This window comes from Myxine glutinosa, chromosome 10, assembly GCF_964187855.1.
Source record: "Myxine glutinosa chromosome 10, kmMyxGlut1.1, whole genome shotgun sequence".
In the NCBI taxonomy this organism is placed as follows: domain Eukaryota; kingdom Metazoa; phylum Chordata; class Myxini; order Myxiniformes; family Myxinidae; genus Myxine; species Myxine glutinosa.
Window position 1 is genome coordinate 10,527,829 of NC_136270.1, and position 15,518 is coordinate 10,543,346.

Genomic DNA, 15,518 nt, shown 5'->3' on the forward strand with positions numbered 1-15,518 from the left:
AGTCGGAAAGCATGGTCTTTGTAAAAAATTTAGTTTCATTTTCAAGCATCAAAGAGGGGTAAATGGGCATTGGCCGGACCAAAAAGTAGCGGTATACATAGGTGATTGTATACGTGTGCTGTGGATACAATCACCTATGTATACAACTACTAATGTCAGTGAGGAGGTCTCCTCAAAAAGTGGAGATGCTGTCGGTGTTTGTAATTTCTCACCCGACACACAATTCACCCTTAAGAAAGAATAACATCTTTTGTGATGTTCCTGTGCCTGCCCCACTTTACTCCTCTTTTTCCCCCCCACCCTCTTCCTCCATCCTCAACCAATGAAATGTGGTAAATTATACATTGGGTTACTGTTAGTTTGATTGATTATAATGAATGGATTAATGTATTGGACGAGCAGGTTCCTGCTGACACTCCGTGTAATGTAAAATGTCACTTCAACAATATTATGCAAAGAAAAGTAAAAAATGTGATATTTTATGAATTTAATATTGTCTAGCTATGTGCCCCCTAAAAATGTTGCTTGAGGAACCCCTCCACCCCTGCCCCCTTGATCCCCCCACTCCGCCCAACCCTTAGGCTTCAACCACCAGCCCACTCCGAGTGTTCAAACCCCCTCCACACCCTAAGTCACCAATCCCTCCCTCCACCCACCGCAAGTCCTCAATCCCCCCACCCCTAAACCTGAACACTGCTCTTCCAACTCTATATCCCCTCTCCGTCCCCCACCCCGATTTTTTGTCCTCCCCTCCCCCTTTCTTCCCTTTCTTCAAAGCAAGAGGGAATTCTTGCATCATTACATATTGTCACATCAGATGGGCCGTTAATAAGGACTGACTGAGCCTGGGTTACAAGACCCCACGCAAATGAACGAAATATGTTAAGTTACTTGTTACTGCGTTTGAGGGTTGAGGAGTTGCATCTGAAAATGAATTCTATCCAGGCTCCTCCTGATGACGGCATCTTTGCTCTTTAATTATTTGGGTTCCTTCTGATGACTCCAATGCTGTATTTGGCCTTCCGTTTGATTTAAATATTATTTATTATTATGATGATATTATGATATATTATGATAAATCTAATTATGATATCTACTTTTGTTGAGATTGTGATGGAACAGCATCAAAAGACGTCATGATGGTAATCCATAAGTGGTTGTGTTGTCATATTGTGGTGTCATTCCTACCTTGTTTGGTTGTTTTTTTTGAGATTTCATCCCTCTATGGTTTTACCTTTTTTTTTGGTCCCATACCCAGAAGGGACTACAGATTTGCTCTCCCCCTGTCTGTCCCACCTGTGGTTTTCTGCTCATTTTTTCTATACCCTTTAGCATATTTAACTGAAACTTGTTTTAAAATGTTTTTTTAGGGGGAATATATAAAATAATTAATAAAGAATTCAAAATGCACGTATACAGATCAGTGAGATTGTGTGCAGACATCAGTGTGTATCATCCACTGGAGCAGCATCGTTTTTTGGGGGCTAGAAGATGGCCGCGTTCGGCTTCACAATCGCTCGACCAGGGAATTTGGTCCCTGGTCCCATCCCTCTCACGCACCTTTGAATTTGAATTTGGTCCCATCCCTCTATGGTTTTACCTTTTTTTTTGGTCCCATACCCAGAAGGGACTACAGATTTGCTCTCCCCCTGTCTGTCCCACCTGTGGTTTTCTGCTCATTTTTTCTATACCCTTTAGCATATTTAACTGAAACTTGTTTTAAAATGTTTTTTTAGGGGGAATATATAAAATAATTAATAAAGAATGCAAAATGCACGTATACAGATCAGTGAGATTGTGTGCAGACATCAGTGTGTATCATCCACTGGAGCAGCATCGTTTTTTGGGGGCTAGAAGATGGCCGCGTTCGGCTTCACAATCGCTCGACCAGGGAATTTGGAGCTTCCCACGAGTTAGTTTCACAATTTGTATTTGTACGACTTCTTTTGAAGATAATTATAAATACTTTATCATAATATTAGTGAATTTAGAACGCTAGCTGTTTTATATGTTTTATTACCTTGGTGCGGATGTCATCCCTCTATGTTTTTACATGTTTTAAAATAGTTTTTAAATCGCCTTTTTCCCTCAGGATTCGTGATATAAATAGTACGTTTAGCTGCCTGGGAAGCTACCTTTTTTCTTTCATAAGCAGCACTTGATTCGGAATAAGTTGCTGCATTTTTTTCTTTCTCATTTTTGAATATAATTCTGTTTTTTCTGGTCCCTTTTCTTTCGTAAATTACGCATTTCATACATAACTTGAAATCATACATACTATCGATGGGGCACGCTGATGTTTCACATGCAGAGCCATGGATCCACTGGAAGGACATAAAGCCGAAGGTCCCATCTACCAGCACTGGTCATTGGTGGTAGTTAAATATCCCACTGTCTTTTGCAAACATTAGGCGAGTTATCACCAGCACTCTGGCCAAATTATAAATTCCTGCCATCTTCAGTAGAACGGCAGGCCTAGCCTACATGCTCGTGAAAGACGTGGGCCAAAAATATTCCCCAGCCAACTCCACAAGAAGCAAGGAATAATTTGGGCCATTAAGGTAGTAGTAGTTGTTGTAGAAGCCATGGTCCAAGTTTAATTTTGTGAAGCATGATTGATAAAGCCACGTGATGATCTGCTTTATCGGACAACTGTAATTATATTTTAGTCGGTAACACATTCTCGACAATTGAGCTGCCGGTATAGCTTCAAATTAAACTAGAGCAATGCGACTGTGTCGCCAATCTGCATCCGCGTAGTCCCTGCCCATGACAAGTGGTAGATGCCTTCGTTGTCTGTCCTCAAAAACAAGCATTCTGAGTATTGCGCTGCAATACATGTCCCCTACCGGCAGTCTGTCGTCCGGAAAACTGTTGGGGAAATTACCAAAGTTCAAAGTGCCATAACTTTGTCAAAAATGATCGAAACGTCGTGAAGTTCGAACTTGATCTGTAACTTATCATGAGGAAATCATGTACGAAGTTTGAAATCATTCGCGTTAAGCGTTTAGAAAAAAAGTCCGGAAAACTGTTCTTTGCGTGACGGACTGACAGACGGAGTCCTTGCAGTGTCCTGACTGACAGACGGAGGGACGGAGTGCAAACCTATAGTCCCCTCCGGTGTACACTGGTAGGGGACTAATAACCAAGTTTGATTTAAATCCCTTCAACTGTTCTCAAGTATCACATTTTTAGCAGACATGTCAGGTTTCACATTGATCGGTGAAGTGGTTTCGGAGAAGGGGTTTTTTTTAAATCGGCATTCAAGCTAATATGGCTGCCAAACCACGTGACATACGTCATCAAAAATGTACGCTCTGCATATGTATTGGTAGGGGATCACGGTTGTGAATTTTCGTGTTGATCGGATGAGGTTTTTTTTCTATCCAAGATGGCTGCCAAACCACATTAATTACGAAGTCACCATTTCGTATGTCACCATGCAGCAATGGTGTTCGATGACAATTGTGAAGTTTCACAATGATAGGGTAAGCTGTTTCTGAGATATAATTATTTAATATTTTCCTTCAGTCGAATATGGCTGCCACACCATGTGACTGATGACGTTTTCGTGATCAACCTTTAATCGCCATGCCTAGTCGATGACACACGCAAAGTTTCGAGTCGATCGCTTTGGTGGTTTGGGAAAAGATGTTTCTTAAGGTTTTAGGTTAAATCTAATATGGCTGCCAAACCATGTGACCTATGGTGTCATAAATGTAATATTTCAATACAAATGGGTCATAGATCCCGTGCATGCAATTTAAGATTTTTAGGAAAAGGCATTCGATTAAAACATGTAAGGCTGGTATACCACTTCAATGATGAATGAATGAATGAATGAATGATCGTTTTAAGGCCATTTTCCCCTGCCAGAACAGGGGTTAGCCTTGCGGGCCCCATGACAATCCCTGTTTGAGGCAATGTTTTTATGGCCGGATGCCCTTCCTGACGCCAACCCTTGGTCGCCTCTTACGATGCGCAGGGATATCGGGTACACACCGGGATCATTCATCGCAGCAAGCTGGTACTCAATTTGCAGACCTCGGAAGGATGACAGGCTGAGTCAACCCAACAGACAACCCCCATCCAAAACCTTGATCTCTTCTACCCCATTAATTCAAATCCTGGAAGTTCTAGCAGTGTCCATGTGTTTTATACCTAATACCATCCCCCACCCTCAACCCCCCCCCCCCCTCACCGCCTTCCCATGCCTCCTCCCCCCAAGCCTTCTCCCTCCCACAGATCTCCAGATGTCCCTGCCCTCAAATGTTGTACTTGTGTGCTTCCCTCTCTCTCCCCATCTTGTCTCCCGCTCCCTTTATTGTATGTTTTGTGTGTCGGTTTTTTTTTTTTGGGATTGATGTTAGCTCTTACACGAGCCTCGATCTTGTATACAAAAAAATTAATTGAAAAAAACCCCTGGCGTTAATTCAGCGAACAACCGGGATTCTAACTAAGGACCACTTCAATGATTGTCATCATTATTATTATTTTGTACCCTAATGGGAGTAAGTACTTGACAATGTGCCAAGTTTAAAAAAAAATCCATTCAGCGCTTTGTGAGAAATATTTTTTTAATTATTTGTGTTTTATCCAAGATGGCTGCCATACCACATGACCTATGACATCACAGTTATCATAAAAACATTCTCCATCGGTGTCGCTCCTCTCTTGAAGGTTTAGTGTCAATCGGATATGTGGTTGCTGATAAAGAAGAGGTTTAGCCCGTACGGACGGACGGACAACCTGAAATCATAATGCCTCCAGTCACCTTCGAGGGGCAGAGGCATAAAAAAAACTCAGCAAATAATTTGAGTGGAAATAAATGTCCTCTGAGTTTTAAGGTCATTTGTTCAATTGCAACATATGTTAGAATTTCGGAATCATGTGGCACATTTATTCTTTGCACCTGTTCTACAATCAAAGTTATTATTAGTGGTGAAGACTTTTCTGCAAGTTTAGACATTTTCTCCTTCAGAGGGTTCTGACAAACTTGTTGGTCTCATTTCCAGTGCGCTCACTCCCAGCCGTGTGTTACTTTTGAAGTCGATAGGAATGATTTTGCGTGATTTATTGCTAAATCATTCCATTTCCTGCAAGCTCAAGCTCCATCGATTTTTAACTAGCCAGATTTAATTTATTTAATATTGCAGATGAAAACTTTAGAAGCATATAACGTCTTTGAATTTTGCATCCTCCAGCATCTTTATTGATACCTTTGTTAGATTGGCTAATAATTTTATAATTTAGTTCATATTACAATTATTACTCCCTGCAATACTTTTCTTGAATCCACTTTTATATGCAGTAAGAATAGAGTGTTTTACAACATTTATTCTCTGGTTCTCCCTTTTTGTAACTACATTCCTCATGTTTTCAATGCAACGAAGCTTCATTCTCCACATTATTTCACTCGCACAGCAATTTCATCTTGTCCAGATTTAAGAGGTTTGGTCGAATTGCATTTTCTGAATCAATTATTTTCAAAAGCTTCAGCAATGCATCTATAATGGAGCTCGCACAGTGGATAAGCTTTGTTCGGAACAGCACATAAGCTCTGTAATCCAGTGGAATGCACAGTTTGATGAAGAACAATCCAGCACCAGCAACGCCATCAGGTGCGATATCATCTACGTGGTTCAGCCAGTGTGAATTGCCTACCGTGTGCTGCGGCACGCATAAACAACTCATTGTTGCTTCGACAAAGCATTGCTTATTAGCCTTCCTTATTTTTGTGACATAATTAAGGCGGCGAGCTGTAATAGGCATCTTTCATCTCCCATGCTGTGTGTGAGGCATGGGATGTTTTTTGCACCTTATTATTTTAGAGAAACATTCAACAAAGGGAGTTGTTGGTCTAAATGAAATGTTTGCATGACTATGTTGCCTGATAAAACACAGACCCCCAACAGATACACTTTTCAGAGAAGATAAAATATGAACCACATTTAGTCCATTATCTCAATGAATACAAGGATGTTAAATGCAGGAGCAGGCCAGAAGGCTCATTTCCGCCTGTACATTTCTGCCAATATCCATGCACCCCGCCCGGTCAATCCTCAATGCATCCAGGTACCTATATCTAATTCCAGTTTAAACTTCTCTACATTTTTTTTGCTCCAACTGCCTTTCGAGGGAGACCATTTCATGCATTAACAAGAAAGAGCGATCAGAGATTGCAGACCCTTGCCAGAACGTGTTTGTGTGGTGTATTTTGTGGGGTGTTTATTACCTGTTGTGTTTGTATGGTTTATTGACGATGTAGATTTATGTTCAATTCAATATGGCTGCCAAAACACGTGACCAATTATGTCATAAATTAAATATTACAGTGCAAATGTGTCATAGATCATGTGCATGCAATTTCAGAATTTTAGGATAAAATTTTTAATTAAAACATTTTTGGCTGGTATACCACTTCACCTATGATGTCATCATTATCATGCCTTTGTTCCCCATTGGGAGTACTTGACAATGTGCCGAGTTTCAAATTTTTCCATTCAGCGGTTTCCAAGAAATAATTTTCCGAGAAGTCATCAATTTAATTCTCCCATATCATTTTTGTGTCCATCATGCTCAAGAAATTTAAAATTGATTGGATCAAACATTTTACTTATACAATTATGACGTCATAATGAAGGCACTGATGACATAATCATGAATATATGTTGTTCCTCATGTGGAGTATTTGACAATGAGACATGTTTCAATTTTTTTCGTGGAGTAGTTTCGGAGATATAGAGGTGCAAAGTTTTTCGGTTTTTCCAAGATGGCGCCCATACCACGTGACATATGATGTCATACCATCATAATTATCATTAACCAATTCTACAGGAGGAGGCACTGCTACGGTGAATATGTCTTGGGAATCGGACCAACGGTTGCAGAGAAAACCATACTCATTCTGTGCAGACAAACAGACAGACAAAGACAGACAGACAGACAGACAGAAAAGACAGAAAGACAAACAAACGGACCCAAATGCAATACCCTCTCCTCTAGCAAGGGTAACTGCTCTCTGACTGAAAGACCCCTGCCTTAATGGCATCCATTTCTCATCATTATGCTCTTCTTCAATATTAAGCAATGGCTTAATATTGAATACCACCCACAGTCCCACACCCTTCGAAACTTTTGCTTCTGTATCCATCTTGTCCACCCTTTGCATTGTCCCCTACACCTCATCGTTACCCGCATCCCCTGTTTGTCCGTCCCCGTCTATTTTCTTCCGAGCATTCACTGTATTTAATGTCAGAGTTGCTGCACTGGATTTGAAATGATTGAATGCTGTATTCCAGCACCAGCAGAACCGCTGCTCTGCAAATTTGCTGATGGTGGGCAGAAGAAACGGCAGAATCAGAGCAAGTACACACAGAACGGCCGGCCATGGCCCCGGGATGGAGAGGTGGGTTTCAGGAGGCCTGTAACGAGGATAGAAACCAAAAATGTTTTGGGTATTGCTACTTGTAAAAAGGAAAAGTTTCAAATTTTACCTGAATATAATAGATCGATAACACAAAAAAGTTTATGAAAATGCTCCAATCAATTAAGCATTCGTTAATTGATGACTTTAAAAGCTCTCAGACCCCTTAATTGCATTAAATATATTTTATGATTTATTTTAATTGCTATAGTGTTATTTTTGCTAGGTTACAGTGAGGTTTTTTTTTTTCGTATTGCTCATTGTCATTGTCTGTTTTTATGCCATCGTGGTTCATAGACCGGGATTGCTGTAACTTACGACCCAACTGCTATCCAGAATGGGTAAGACATGCAGAATCCTCTTCATCTCATTTTTATGCCACTTTTCCCATGCAGGCCTTAACCATACTCTTTGTTAGCATTTTGTATGAATAACTCAAGTATTCCATGGGTTGAACCTCCCAACTAAACCATTGTTTTAGCCAACTCTACCCAACTCTTGCACTATTCATTATTTCCTGAATTTTTGTTCCATGTCTGAAACAATTTGCATTTCATCATTCCTGAGCTGTCTGTGTTAAGAAATGGCAGCATGATTGACCTGATGAAATGTATCTGCGTAATGAATGAAAAATGTGGATTTAAAAATGTATATATTTTTTCTATTCCTACATAAGCTTATGCAAACAACCTTCTTTCATGCAGGTTCTACCCATCACCATACAGTATCGCAACCAACAGAATCATTGCTCAGACGACCATGACCCCTTACATTGCATCGCCCGTTTCCACGTACCAGGTACATTTCTCCTCCAAGATCTGTCTTCTAATTGAACCAACTGGGGCTTTTTCCATCCTGGAATTAATGATAGGTTGGAAGATGGCACGTAGAAATGGCAAGACTATGGCAGCCAAATGGGTCAAATTGGGTGCTCATCAAGAAGGAAGGCAGATTATGTGCATTGCATTTGGGAATGGAAATGACAAACCTCAAATGCTAGTTCCTCCACCAATTTTGACATAGAATACAAGAAGTCACACCTTATCAACATGTTGATTATAGATATTTCTATTTGTTTTTAAAGAAAATGCATGTCAATGTCTCTCAATGATTGCATTAATAGTATTAACTAAGTGGAAGTTAATTTTGGAGGCATAAACCATGATCAATGACTGATTGGATGTGAGGTGACAGAATGGTTAAAGCATTCCTTTTTGTAATCATTCTGCATTCATATACAGTCACGTGAAAAAGTAAGTACACCCCATGTAAAGTTTTGACTTTTTCAACATATTTCAACATACAGCTATTTGATCTTCATTTCAACAATATTGATAGATAAAGGTGATATAATATAAAAAATATCATGAAACATTTACATTTTGTCATCCATTGTATAATTTAAATAAACATAAATGTAAATTTCGCATGTGGAAAAAGTAAGTACACCCTTGGCCCTAATAGGTGGTATTGCCCCCTTTGGCAAAAACAACCTCAAGTAGGCGTTTCATACAACTATCTACCAGTCTCTGACATCGACTGGGAGAAATTTTTTCCCACTCCTCCATGCAGAATTATTTCAGCTGTGCGATGTTTGAGGGGTTTCTTGCATGCACAGCTCGTTTCAAATCCCCCCACAACATCTCGATGGGATTTATATCCGGGCTTTGACTTGGCCATTCCAGAACCCTCCATTTCTTTCTTTTCAGCCATTCCTTGGTGGATTTACTGGTATGTTTAGGGTCATTGTCATGTTGCAAGGTCCACCTTCGGTTGAGCTTCAACTTTCCGACAGATGGCCTCATATTATCCTCAAGCACCCTCTGGTACAATGAAGAATTCATAGTGGATTCTATGATGGTGAGCTGCCCAGGCCCTGATGCAGCAAAGCTGCCCCAAACCATAATATTTCCACCACCATGCTTAAAAGTTGGTATCAGGTTCTTGTGGTCAAATGCTGTGTTTGGTTTTCGCCAAACATGTCTTCTGGTACTGTGGCCAAATAGCTCTACCTTTGACTCATCTGTCCAGAGCACATTGTTCCAGAAGTGGTGGCCTTTGCCTAGGTGTTCATTGGCAAACTTTAGTCTTGCCCTGATGTTCTTTCTGGACAGCAAAGGTTTCCTCCTGGCACACCTCCCATGTAGATCAAATTTGTGCAGCCTCTTTCTAATGGTAGACTCATGCACTTTGACATCAACAGTGGCAAGAGCTACCTGTTGGTCCCATGATGACATTCTGGGGTTCTTACAGACTTCTTTCAGCATCTTGTGGTTTGCTCTCGGGCTGAACTTGCTGGGGCGGCCTGGCCTGAACAAGTTGGCAGTTGTTTGGAATCTTCTCCCCTTGTAGATGATCTTCCGGACAGTTGAATGATTGATTTCAAATTGTTTGGAGATCTTTTTAAATCCTTTCCCAGACTCTTAAGCATATATAACCTTTTTTCTGAAGGCCTCAGAGAGCTCTTTTGATCTAGGCATGGTGACGCCGCACACTTCAACAACAAAGAGCAAACCAAACTAAATGTTTGAGGTTTAAATAAGACAGGTTCCTCCAAGATCCTCTCTAACGATGTTCGAATCATTTGCACCTGAGCTGCTAAACCTGATTCTAATTTTAGGTATTTGAAGTAGTGATAAATGTTGGGGTGTACTTACTTTTTCCACATGCAAAATTTACATTTATGTTTATTTAAATTATACAATGGACTACAAAATGTAAATGTTTCATGATATTTGTTATATTATATCACCTTTATCTATCAATATTGTTGAAATGAAGATCAAATAGCTGTATGTTGAAATATGTTGAAAAAGTCAAAACTTTACATGGGGTGTACTTACTTTTTCACGTGACTGTATGTGTATATATATATATATGTATATATATATATATATATATATATATATATATATATATATATATATATATATATATATATATATATATGTATATATATATATATATATATATATATATATATATATATATATATATATATATATATATATGTATATATATATATATGTATATATATATATATATATATATATATATGTATATATATATATATGTATATATATATATATATATATATATATATATATATATATATATATTTGCGCTAATGTGTATATGGCTATGTATATATGTGACGAAAACTTCAAAATTGATAACTTGACGTTTTACATAAGACAAACTTTAAGTGTGGTCCAGCAAGGCAAAATATGGTTACATTATGTCCCAAAAAAATCATTTTCAGGTGTGCTTTTCAGGTTTTATGTATATATAACTATAACTATATATGTCATATATATATATATATATATATATATATATATATATATATATATATATATATATATATATATATCATAATAACAAATTTGACTTCACTGTTCCAGTACTTATGGAGGGCACTGTATATTACAGTACTGGAACAGTGATGTCAAATTTGTTATTATTGCTATATACTCAAGAAATTTGGATTTGAGATCAAAAGATGAATATGAGACAAGAATACAGAAGATCAGCTTTTATTTCTTGGTATTTCTATGTATATATCTTCTAACATTGTAGAACATTAGCACTTTTTATGTTCAGTGCCCCCATTTTAGGTAAGCATAAGGATTGGAACAGATTAGCTTAAAGTAAATTAAAGTAGTATAATAGTTATTATTTTGTTGCATATCCCTTGCATGTAATAACTATTTCGATCCTGCGACCCATCGACATCACCAAACTCTTGGTATCTTCCTTTGAGATGCTTTGCCAAGCCTTAGATGCAGCCATTTTCAATTGTTGTTTGTTTTGGTGGTTTCTGACTTTAGTCTCTTCTTCAGCAAGTGAAATGCATGCTCATTAGATTAAAATCAGGAGATTGTCTTGGCCAGTCTAAAACCTTACACTTTTTACCCCTGGCGAACTCCTTAGTGCATTGGCAGTGTTTTGGGCCATTGCCTTGTTGAATAGTGAAGCACCGCCCAATGAGTTTGGCGACGTTTTCTTGTACATAGGCAGACAAAATGTTTCTGTACACTTCCGAATTCATTCTGCTGCTGCCATCATTAGTTACATCATCAATAAAGATGAGTGAGCCAGTTCCAGAGGCAGCCATGCAAGCCAAGCCATGACACGACCTGCACCATGCTTCACAGATGAGGTATTATGCTTTGGATCAAATACAGTTTCTTCCTTTCTCCACACTTCCACCTTTTCATCGCTTTGGTAAAGGTTTATCTTGGTTTCATATGTCCATAAAACTTTGGTCCAGAACTCTAATGGCTCACCTCTGTACTTGTTCGCAAATTCTAATCTGGCCTTTCTGTTTTTGGTGCTGATAGATTTGCATTTTGCGTTGTAGCCTTTGTAATTCTGCTGTCAGTCTTCTGCAAACAGTAGATTGTGTTACTTTCATCCCTGCACTCTGGGGGTTGTTGGTGATGTCACTGACAGTTGTCTTTGGGTATTTTCTTCACAGCTCTGATTATTTTCTGTCATCAACTGCAGTGGTTTTCCTTAGCCAACCTGGCTGTTCTCTATTGCTAAGTACACTAGTGGTTTAATTCTTTTTCAAGATATTCTAAATTGTTGTATTGGCTCTGGCCAATTTTTGTGCTATGGTTCAAATTGAATTCTTCTGTTCTTTCAGCTTCGAAATAGCTTGTTTTTCTTTCATAGACAGTTCTCTGGTCTTTATATTGGTTTTTTCCGACTGACTCCAAAGTCAGACTACCAAGGCAAAAGCAAAGGCCTAAAACCAAGAACAAACATTCATGGCTCTTTTATGTGTGAATGATCAATGCAATAAGAAACACCTGAGCAACAAGAAAAACCTATCAGTCAATTGTTCTGATACGTAGGCTTACCTAACATGGGGCGACAGAACATAAAATGTGCTTTGTTCTAAAACGGTAAAATATATACATAGAAATACCAAGAAATAAAATCTGATCTTCTGTACTCTTGCCTCATATTCATCTTTTGATCTCAAACCCAATTTTCTTGAGTATATAGCAATAATAACAAAATTTTACTTCACTAAAAGTAAACTGCATCAACTCTGCTAATTTAAGTAATAAGCAAGCGTAGACCCGGTCTCAGGCAACGTTTCACCCACTTCCTAGCAGGCTTCCTCCGGCCAATAGACCCCAGGCCTTGGCACTCTCTGCTTTTATTCCTGATGCGACCACTCATTTCTGGTCACGTGCTGCTCTGCCAGGTCAATGGAGGAGTTTTTTTTCCTATTTTTGCCAAAGCTTAAGCAAAATAAATGTCGAATTGCATTATTGATGGGCTACTCTGCTCTTTGTATTACTTACTTACTTACTCATGACCTGGTGTTGTGCGTGTTTTTGGTGTATGTGTTTGTTGTTTTTGTGTTTCCGGGGCATGGACATGGATTGGTGGAGTCTCCATTAGGTGTTGTGCATGTGTGGGTGTGGTGTTTGGGACCAAGCACTGTTTCTTTCTCACCTTATTCAGTTGCTTGCATCATCCAATTTTCACCATTTGCATCAGAGGCGTATATTGCGTGGGTATGTCCAGTCTCCTCAGCTAGACCACCCTCTCGGCTCTTGACGGACACGCCATGCTTACGGTATAATCTGTCATTTGTTTGATATCATGTCTAGGACGAGGGTCCCATCAAAGTCAAATTTGTGGCCAGACTGCAGGTATTGACTCACTGTCGCTGTCTGTGTCATCTTTGCAAGCTCGATCGACCTAACTGCTCTATCATGTTCATCCAGCCTTTGTTTCAACTTCCTTCCAGTTTCACCATATGGAATTGGTCATACTCTGCATGACGAATGGTAAACTACTTCGGATTTTGTCAGCAGTTGATATTGTGTCCTTTATTTTTGAAATTACATTACGGATGGTGCGAAAAGGCTTGCAGGCTACACCAATCCTTGCACTGTGTACTATCTTGCCAGTCCTTTTGAAAAGGCCCGGGTGATACGGCAGTACACAGTGACAAAGCGTGCCTGGCTCCTTCCATTCTGTCCATTGTGGTTCTTTCATAGTACGGAGTACCCTTTGTTCTACTCATTTTTGAGTAGTAATATGGCAGATAGGTGCATGAATTGTGCCTTTGAAGATACAAGCATGGCATTTGGCACACAGTCAGAGTATGTCCTAAGAAAGATATTTGGCTATAGGGCCATCGCAGATTTGTCCTTTTTTGAAAAATGGCCGCCATTGTTGTCACAGGACAAATCTGCGATGGCCCTATAGCCAAATATCTTCCTTAGGGCATACTCTAACTGTGTGCCAACTCTCATGCTTGTATCATCAAAGTCGCAATTCTCCCAAATATTTCACCTATCTGCCGTACGGAAGGACTCCTCTAACTGAATGAATGATCGTTTTAAGGCCATTTTCCCCGCTAGAGCGGGGGTTAGCCTTGCGGGCCCCATGACAATCATGGTTCCCTGTTTGAGGCAATGTTTTTATGGCCGGATGCCCTTCCTGACGCCAACCCTTGGTCACGCTCTTACCATGCGCAGGGATACGGTGCACCTATTCTAAATCGGGGTGCACGCCATGATCATTCATCCCAGCAAGCTGGTACTCAATTTGCCGACCTCGGAAGGATGACAGGCTGAGTCAACCCCCCTGGCATTAATTCAGCGATCGACCGGGATTCGAACCCAGGATCCTCGGATCCCAAGCCGGCACCCTAACCGCTAAGCCAACACCAGGCTACTCCTCTAACTAATCTAATTTATTCAAATGCATCAGCTTCGGAAGATGACATAGTCCATGCACGTGCTGCCAAGGCCTGTGCTCCACTGTATTTGTGAGTGATTGGGTTCCAGGAGTTAAAATCCAGTAATCTGTTGTATAGGTAGTGTGTGGCAGAGAGGCGGGGAGGAGGGAAGGGGAGAAGGGGTTGGAATAGGTTTGACTTGATGAACAAACTAGATGACCTATTACATATAATTCCCATTCCATTGTGGAGCACACTCGGTGTGTTTATGAAAGAGTGGTCCAAATGCCAACAGATTACCTGATTTTAACTCCTGCAACCCAATCACCCACAAAGTTGCTGTCAATTCGCCTCCTTCCTGATGGGACACCATGTGGATTAGGATCTGCTTGTACTTGTCAGCATTCATTGTTCCTTCAATTCACACCAAATCATCAATGCCAGCAGCAGATATACATCCCCAAACCTGAGCAGAGCCGACAGCATGCTTCACCGTAGGCTGTAGATACATATCCTTCTACTTCTCACCAACCCTCCTTCTGGAATACAGATCGGGGAACTCTTTGTTCCAAAAATTTAAAACTTTGACTTCATTCCAAAGTACCTTTCCCCACTGATTAGCAACCAAACTCTGATGTTCTTGGGCATATTCCAGTGTCTTGGCTTTTTACCTTTACGTATAAAGGGCTTTTTCACAGCAACTTGCCCCTATAGACCACTTTGGATAAGAAACCTTACACTTGTAGATGCGTCCTCTTGAACCCCTGATGTTTGTGCCAGTTCTTGTGTAAGTTCAGCACCTGATTTTTTTTTTTCTTAAGGAAATTGTCTTTTAGTGTTGCGTATCCATGTTGCTGAGTTTATTTGGCCTTGCAATCCATTTTCTGTACTTAACTTCTCCGGTCTCAGTATGCTTCTATATTGTTGCTTGGATGTCCCAATTGTCCCATCTGTAAATACTGTAGGCCTACCTGGTTTGCAGGATTTGCCTTCTTGGTTTAAACTATTATTTCTAGTCTCGTCGAGTTTGACATCTCGAGGCATGGTCTGGGTTTAAATTACCTGCAAAAGAGAAATTACAAAATCGTGAAAAAATGTGGCAAAAGAAAAGTCTTTTGCATAATAATACTGTACTCTTTTGTTGAGGAAAAGGCCCATTCAACATAAAAATGGGAACTACATTTACCCTGCCAGTCTAGTAATAACCAAGTGAGAGCAGATCCAGGCTCAGCTGACTTTTTCATCCGCCCCACATTATTTTGGGGTCCACGAACCAGCTGACCTGGCCTGACGTTCAACTAAGGTTAGGGAAGGAATTTGGAATGTGGCCATGGTGCCCGCGGTGCCCGCGACAGCTCGCCTACTTTTCGTGAAGTACAC

General features: G+C 39.9%; 1 protein-coding gene across 3 annotated transcripts in view; it reads left to right on the forward strand.

Moving 5' to 3' along the window:
- LOC137434244 (RNA-binding motif, single-stranded-interacting protein 3) overlaps positions 1–15,518 on the forward strand; it is a 561,728-nt gene that overhangs the window by 456,930 nt on the left and 89,280 nt on the right. For all 3 annotated transcript variants that reach the window (XM_068127062.2, XM_068127063.2, XM_068127064.2), the window contains exons 7-9: positions 7,302–7,408; positions 7,724–7,767; positions 8,131–8,224. In XM_068127062.2, the coding sequence (XP_067983163.1) occupies positions 7,302–7,408; positions 7,724–7,767; positions 8,131–8,224 (245 nt within the window). The remainder of the gene's footprint in view (positions 1–7,301; positions 7,409–7,723; positions 7,768–8,130; positions 8,225–15,518) is intronic.